Source organism: Danio rerio, chromosome 2 (assembly GCF_052040795.2).
Source record: "Danio rerio strain M-AB ecotype USA chromosome 2, GRCz13ab, whole genome shotgun sequence".
NCBI lineage: Eukaryota > Metazoa > Chordata > Actinopteri > Cypriniformes > Danionidae > Danio > Danio rerio.
The window spans coordinates 407,501-415,000 of NC_141022.1; the positions used below are offsets into that span (position 1 = coordinate 407,501).

Genomic DNA, 7,500 nt, shown 5'->3' on the forward strand with positions numbered 1-7,500 from the left:
CACGAGTCTGACTAACAACACGGTGATGTGTGTGAACACTGAAGAGGAGGACCAGAGCAAGCGAGCAGCTCACCGATGCCTGACCCGAGGAGACGACACACACACACACACACACACACACACACACACACACACACACACACACGACTACTGCTGGATTATTGCGGAGTAAAGACTGTCTAGATCAGTGTGTAGCGCTGACAGACACACACACACAAACACACACACACACACTGCACAGCAGAACAAGTGCATGAACTGGTATTGCAGGCAGGGGGCACTACTCCACAGATCAACACCACAGGGCAGAACCAGCGCTCAGAGCAGCGTCTGCGGGTCTACACGACTATATCACCCGCGATCACCGCAAGCCAGACTTCAACAGCTGAACCAAGAGAAATAACGGGACGTCTGAGCGTCTGCATGAGCGCAGAATAACCACACACACACACACACACACACACACACACACTTATCAATAAATTAGTAACCGCTATCAGAACACAAATATATCACACATCCTTAAACTACTGTACACATTTATCTCTAATTCACACACACACACTTCCAGCTTAAATACACGCACGCACACACGCACACACACATTGTGGTATAATGTGACAGAAGAATGAGGACACGCATATCAACACACTAAAATAAACAAACATGCTTGGCTATAGAGGCCAGTGCTGAGGACCGACCGACCACACACACTCACACACACACACACTCACCGAACCACAGGCACGGACGACACTACTGAACACACACACACTGCACTGATGAGGAGGAGGAGCGTGACATGCAGGAGCACAAACACAGCTTTGGTGGAGAACAAACACCAGAAATCCAGGAGGAGAAACACACTGCAGTACAGCAGACCACCACTAGGGGGGAACCTGCCGAGTAGGGGACGGTGGAGGACGACGACTGCAGGAGGAAGAGGAGATAAAGGAGGAGGCAGAGGAGGAGATGAAGGAGGAGGTAGAGGAGGAGGCAGAGGAGGAGATGAAGGAGGAGGTAGAGGAGGAAGTGAATGAGGAAGAGAGGGAGGAGGAGGAGGAAGAGGAAAGGAGAAAGAAAATGAGGGGGAAGAGGAGGAGAAAGAGGAGCAGAAGGAAAAGGAGGAGGCGAAGGAGGAAGAGGAAAACAAGAAGGAGAAGAAGAGGAGGATAAATGTTGAGGAATGGATGGACAGAGGAGAGAGAGAGAGAGAGAGAGAGAGAGCAGTGTTAGTATCAGCAGTGTTCAACAGTAACAGTGTTCAGGTCAGTGCTGCTGCTCCTCCAGCTGTGATCTGCTCCTCTACACATCTGTCTCTCCTTCACACCCTCACATTACTCTGCAGTGTCCAGTTCTGCATCTCTCTCTCTCTTAGTTTAACACCTATCAGAGAATCAGGAGGTGTCATGGGCGGAGCTTCTGAGTCCACAGAGCAGAGCAGCAGCCTCCGCTTAGCGATACACTGAATCTGATACGCAACTAAACACACCTGTTCTCTTTCAGGTCCTGTAGCACACTTATCTCACAGGTTTTGTTCATGTCACATGTAGACAGTAAAACATCTATTCAGGATGCCCCAAGCGCAGTCAGCATCATGCACAACGAGTGTAGGAGTACTTGCTCTGTGATTCTAACATGATATTAACACTGAGATAACTGCAGAATCCACAGAAGGGAAACCTCACTAACCCTCACTAACCCCCCATATCCTCACTAACCCCTAACTAACCCCCCATATCCTCACTAACCCCTAACTAACCCCCCATATCCTCACTAACCCCCCATATCCTCACTAACCACCCATATCCTCACTAACCCTCCCTTACCCTCACTAACCACCCATATCCTCACTAAGCCTCATTTACCCTCACCAAGCCTACCTAACCCTCACTTACGCTTCCTAACCCTCATCAACCCTCACTAACCTTCACTTACCCTTACTTACCCTCCCTAACCATCACTAACTTTTCCTTACCCTCACTAACCCCCCCTATCTTCACTAACCCTCACGTACCCTCCTGAACGCTCACTAACTCTCACTTATCCTCCCTAACCCTCACTTACCCTCCCTAACCCTCTCTAACTCTTACCAACCCTCACTTACTCTCCCTAACCCGCTGTAAGCCTCCCGAACCCCCACTAACCCTTACTAACCCCCCATATCCTCACTAACCCTTACTAACGCTCACTAATCCCCCTTACCCTCACTAACCCTCCCTTACCCTAACTAATCCCCCCAGTTCCTCACTAAGCCTTACAAACCCTCACTAAGCCTACCTTAGCCTCACTAAACTCCATAACTCTCACTAACCCTCACTAACCCTCACTTACCCTCCCCAATCCTTCATAAGCCTCACTAAACCACCATAACCCCCACTTCCCCTCCCTAACCATCCGTAAGCGTCGCTAACCTTCCCTAGCCCTCACTATCCCTCCCTAAACGTCCTTATCCCTCACTATCCCTCCCTAACCCTCAGTAACCCTTCAGTTTTGAGTTCTGCCTGCAGGTCAGGTAAGAAAGTAATCAGGCACACCTGAGACGAGTGTTTCAGTAAGATCAGAAATAAAGCAGATCAGAGGTGTGGGAAAGGCAGAATACAGCACTGAATGTGATCCAGAAGAAGCGGCTCACCTGGGGATGCTGGGCGGGGCCCTGTTGGGTCGATTGGGCACCTGCGGGTTGTCTGCGGGATTATTCAGGGGACCCAGCGGCCCCGGGCGGAGAGGAGGCGGAGGAGCTCCTCGACCCGCTGGTCTCTGGCCTGCAGACATGCGGCGCGGGGCGCTGGGGCTAGGCGGAGGAGACCTGCACACACACACACACACACACACACATACACACACACACACACACACACACACACACAAAGATCATTTCCTGAGCTATTAGAGCTGAACTCAAACACTGATTCTGTCTCCTCTAACAAACAGACCCAGCACCACACCTACTGAGGGCCCTCACTGATCAGGGTGACCTGTACTGTACTGTATTGAACTGAACTGCTCAGGGAATCAGGCCTGAGCTCTTCTGCAGTGTTTACCGGCTGAACAGAGCAGTACTCGGCATTCCTCGGCATTAGTGTTACCTGCGGGATCCGCCCGCGCCGGCACTGAGCCAGGAGTTGTCCACGGGTGGAGGCAGGGGGGTGGAGATGGTGGTGGTGGAGATGTCCCCGATGATGGCCAGCGCCTCCTTCAGGGCGGTGTGTGTGCGCAACACCTCGTCCCGGCGCTGCACCTGCTCCTGCGACTCGTCCATCAGCGCATTCTGGTCCCCCGCGGAGTACAGCTGGGCCAGCAGCTCCGCATTGATGAAGTCCTTCACCTGAGGGCAGCAGAGGCGGAGTTACAGCAGGTGTGCTGCGGTACAGGCACAGAGTCCAACGTTACGGCCACAGTACACTTCAAATGAAATCGAAAAACAAGAACTGAAATGGCATCAACTTGATCTCGACCCGGCCAGAAGAAGATCAATATCAGTTCAGCAGTTCAAAATCAACAGCTCTGAGCTGCTATTGGTCCACGATGATGACACAATTAGTGGGCGTGTCTTAACCCTGGTATGCAGCTCATTTTTAGTACCAGTGTGTGCAATGTGATAAACCCGTCGCCACGGTGACGAGTATCTGACATCATTGATCATGAGGTGATCTTACGTTATTGATCATGAGGTGATCTTACGTTATTGATCATCAGGTGATCTTACGTTATTGATCATCAGGTGATCTTACGTTATTGATCATCAGGTGATCTTACGTTATTGATCATCAGGTGATCTTACGTTATTGATCATCAGGTGATCTTACGTTATTGATCATCAGGTGATCTTACGTTATTGATCATGAGGTGATCTTACGTTATTGATCATCAGGTGATCTTACGTTATTGATCATCAGGTGATCTTACGTTATTGATCATCAGGTGATCTTACGTTATTGATCATGAGGTGATCTTACGTTATTGATCATGAGGTGATTTTACGTTATTGATCATCAGGTGATCTTACGTTATTGATGATGAGGTGATCTTACGTTATTGATCATGAGGTGATTTTACGTTATTGATCATCAGGTGATCTTACGTTATTGATCATCAGGTGATCTTACGTTATTGATCATGAGGTGATCTTACGTTATTGATCATGAGGTGATTTTATGTTTTGATCATGAGGTGATCTTACGTTATTGATCATCAGGTGATTTTACGTTATTGATCATGAGGTGATCTTACGTTATTGATCATGCAGTGATTTTACGTTATTGATCATCAGGTGATCTTATGTTTTGATCATGAGGTGATCTTACGTTATTGATCATGAGGTGATCTTATGTTTTGATCATGAGGTGATCTTACGTTATTGATCATGAGGTGATCTTACGTTATTGATCATGAGGTGATCTTATGTTTTGATCATCAGGTGATCTTACGTTATTGATCATCAGGTGGTTTTACGTTATTGATCATGAGGTGATCTTACGTTATTGATCATGAGGTGATCTTATGTTTTGATCATGAGGTGATCTTACGTTATTGATCATCAGGTGATCTTATGTTTTGATCATGAGGTGATCTTACGTTATTGATCATCAGGTGATCTTACGTTATTGATCATCAGGTGCATGATGCTCTTGGGCATCAGGTCACGGATGCACTTGTTGACAATGGCCATGTACGAGTCCACCAGGTTCCGGATCGTCTCCACCTTCCGCTCTAGCTGAGGGTCCATGGAGAAGTTCTCAGCTGGACCAGAGCTGTCACTCTCCACCTACAGAGACAAAAACACCAGCAGTCAATGTGTGTGTGTGTGTGTGTAAGAGAGAGAGAAACTGTGTGTGTGTGTTTGTGTATTCTGACCGCAGCTTTCTCTGGATAGACCCCGGCCCGCAGCAGTGAAGCCCTCCAGCTGTCCACCTCCTCCTGAGTGTCGCAAGCCAGCTCCAGGAAGCGGTTATCCTTAAACACGTTCCTGACATATAATCATACACACACACACACACACACACACACACACACACACACAAGCTCTTCTTTATTATTAGACTGTCTGCATCACAGGTCAACAGTGCGCTTCTGCTGCTGCTGGTGTGAATGGCTGGTAATAATAAGGAGTCTGTGTGTGTGTGTGTGTGTGTGTGTGTGTGTGTGTGTGTGTGTGTGTGTGTGTAAGTGTGTGTGTGTAAGTGTGTAAGTGTGTCATCCAGCAGGAGATCTGCATGGTGGGCAATGTGTGTCTGTCTGTGTGTGCGTGTATCTGTATGTGTGTGTGTGTCTGTGTGCGCATGTGTGTGTGCTGTACCGCTGCTCGGTGTTGAAGATGGCGAACATGTGTTTGCTGGACATGAAGCTCTTCTCCACGTCTCGCACCTTCAGGTTGTCCAGCGGCAGCATGTACTTCTTCTCTTTCTCCTGCGGGACGAAACATAAACACACTCGGTAGTCTTATTACTATTGGACACTCAGGAAAGGAAACTGAGAGGATAAATATAGCAGTGTCCACACACACACACACACACACACACACACACACACAGAGGAGTGCTAATGATCAGTGTGTGTAGACGCTGCTGTTAATAGTGTCGTGTCCAGCAGGTGTCAGTCTCTGTGTGCTAATCAAACTGTCCATTCAGCAATCACTGTCTGTTCTCCAGCACTGTGTGTGTGTGTGTGTGTGTGTGTGTGTGTGTGTGTGTGTGTGTGTGTGTGTGTGTGTGTGTGTGTAGAGCATGTCTCACCTCGTCGTCTTTAAACCAGGACAGGCTCTCGGCCGTCAGCACAAACCAGTACTCCTTCGCTCCGCCCTTCATGATGCTGATGTTGTTGATGGTCAGCCAGCCTTTACGGATGACCTGCGGGGCACACACACACACACACACACACACACACACACACACACGCACACACACTGTTTATTATTGTTGTTATTGTTATTGTTGTGGTAGTCCTCTCTGACGTGTTGACCCTGCAGCAGTGTGGACATGCTCTCCGCTCGCAGCGTTAGCAGAGTAAGGTCACGCTCAGCAGATTAGCACACACACAGCTGTAAAGCTAATGATGGTCATAATGAAGCGTGAGGAGGTGTTCAGCAGCCGATCCACACACACTGTACACCCGCAGGAGCACTACTGAGTGCTGGACTACGCTGGCAGTCTCGCAGTGCAGGACGGGTTTCATCAAGCCTTCATGAACAGATCCAGGATATCAGAGATAGATCAGCAGCATCCCTGATCAATAAAGGAGGAACAGCGGACGCTCGGCAGCAGGAGAGGAGGAGCGCTCTGAACTGGGGAACTCCTCCAAGTCAACAACGTCTGTGGTAGATCCTACACTGACCAGAACATCAGAGCAGCTGTCTCCAGGAGTCTCTGACCCGGTTCTTGATCTTGAACTCATCCCTCCTCGCTGTCATTAGGCCTCACATTAAAAGCCACAGCTGGATCCCAGAGAATCAGTCCAATACAGACCCGCGCCACGCTGCTGTTTCTGTCAGAGACACTAGAGGGAGCCGCATCTGCTCAACTGTGCTCTTCCTCCAGAGAAACAGAGTCTACTGCTGCAGAATAATGATGACATCATTAGCCAAAAACTGTGTAGAAGTGTGTGAGAGAGACTGCAGGACAAACCCACAGCGCTGCGCCCACTATAGACACACACACACACACACACACACACACACACACACACACACACACTACAGAGACACCAGTATGACAAGAGGCTGGTGAAATATGAGGACGTTGCTGATGGCTGGGTTGGGGGAGGGCCAGCTTAGGAGAAGGGCGGAGTTAGGGGAAGGGCGGGTTAGGGGAAGGCTGGGTTAGGGGAAGGGCAGGGTTAGTGGAAGGCTGGGTTAGGGGAAGGGCGGGGTTAGGGGAAGGCTGGGTTAGGGGAAGGGCGGGGTTATGGGAAGGCTGGGTTAGGGGAAGGGCGGGGTTATGGGAAGGCTGGGTTAGGGGAAGGGCAGGGTTAGGGGAAGGGCGGGGTTATGGGAAAGGCTGGGTTAGGGGACGGGCGGGGTTAGGGGACGGGCGGGGTTAGGGAAAGGCTGGGTTAGGGGAAGGGCGGGGTTAGGGGAAGGCTGGGTTAGGGGAAGGGCGGGGTTAGGGGAAGGCTGGGTTAGGGGAAGGGCGGGGTTAGGGGAAGGCTGGGTTAGGGGAAGGGTGGGGTTAAGAGAAGGCTGGCTTAGGGGAAGGGCGGGGTTAGGGGAGGGCGGGGTTAGGATTTGGGTGGAGTTAGGGCGATACAACATGCAGTCTGTACAGTATAAAAACAATGGAAACTTGAGTAATGTCCCTACAATTCACAAAATCACATGTGTGTGAGTGTGTGCGCTCCTCTTACCTGGAGCTCCTGCAGACACACATCCGCAGATCCGCAGCAGGCAGTGGAGAAAACACACGGCTCTTTGAGAACATAAAGAACACACTGAACACATCCAGCAGCAGAACACACTCACACACACACACACACACTAGAAGAGGAGCACTACTGAGAGCTCTC

At 49.9% G+C, this 7,500-nt stretch overlaps 1 protein-coding gene across 8 annotated transcripts in view; it reads right to left on the reverse strand.

Annotated features, from left to right (window-relative positions):
* dnm3b (dynamin 3b) overlaps nt 1-7,500 on the reverse strand; it is a 16,914-nt gene that overhangs the window by 499 nt on the left and 8,915 nt on the right. Inside the window, exons 15-22 of one of the 8 annotated variants that reach the window (XR_015478047.1) lie at nt 7,342-7,403; nt 5,736-5,849; nt 5,300-5,409; nt 4,858-4,969; nt 4,604-4,768; nt 3,090-3,328; nt 2,636-2,809; nt 473-930 (exon numbers count right to left, since the gene is read on the reverse strand). Coding sequence is in view for 3 of the 8 variants with exons in the window: in XM_087240248.1 (XP_087096374.1) it covers nt 888-930; nt 2,636-2,809; nt 3,090-3,328; nt 4,604-4,768; nt 4,858-4,969; nt 5,300-5,409; nt 5,736-5,849; nt 7,342-7,350 (966 nt within the window). In the remaining 5 variants the exon portion in view is untranslated. Of the gene's footprint in view, nt 931-2,635; nt 2,810-3,089; nt 3,329-4,603; nt 4,769-4,857; nt 4,970-5,299; nt 5,410-5,731; nt 5,850-7,341; nt 7,404-7,500 lie in introns of those variants that run through there. The other 7 variants (XR_015478046.1, XM_087240248.1, XR_015478045.1 and 4 more) reach the window with 7 other exon arrangements.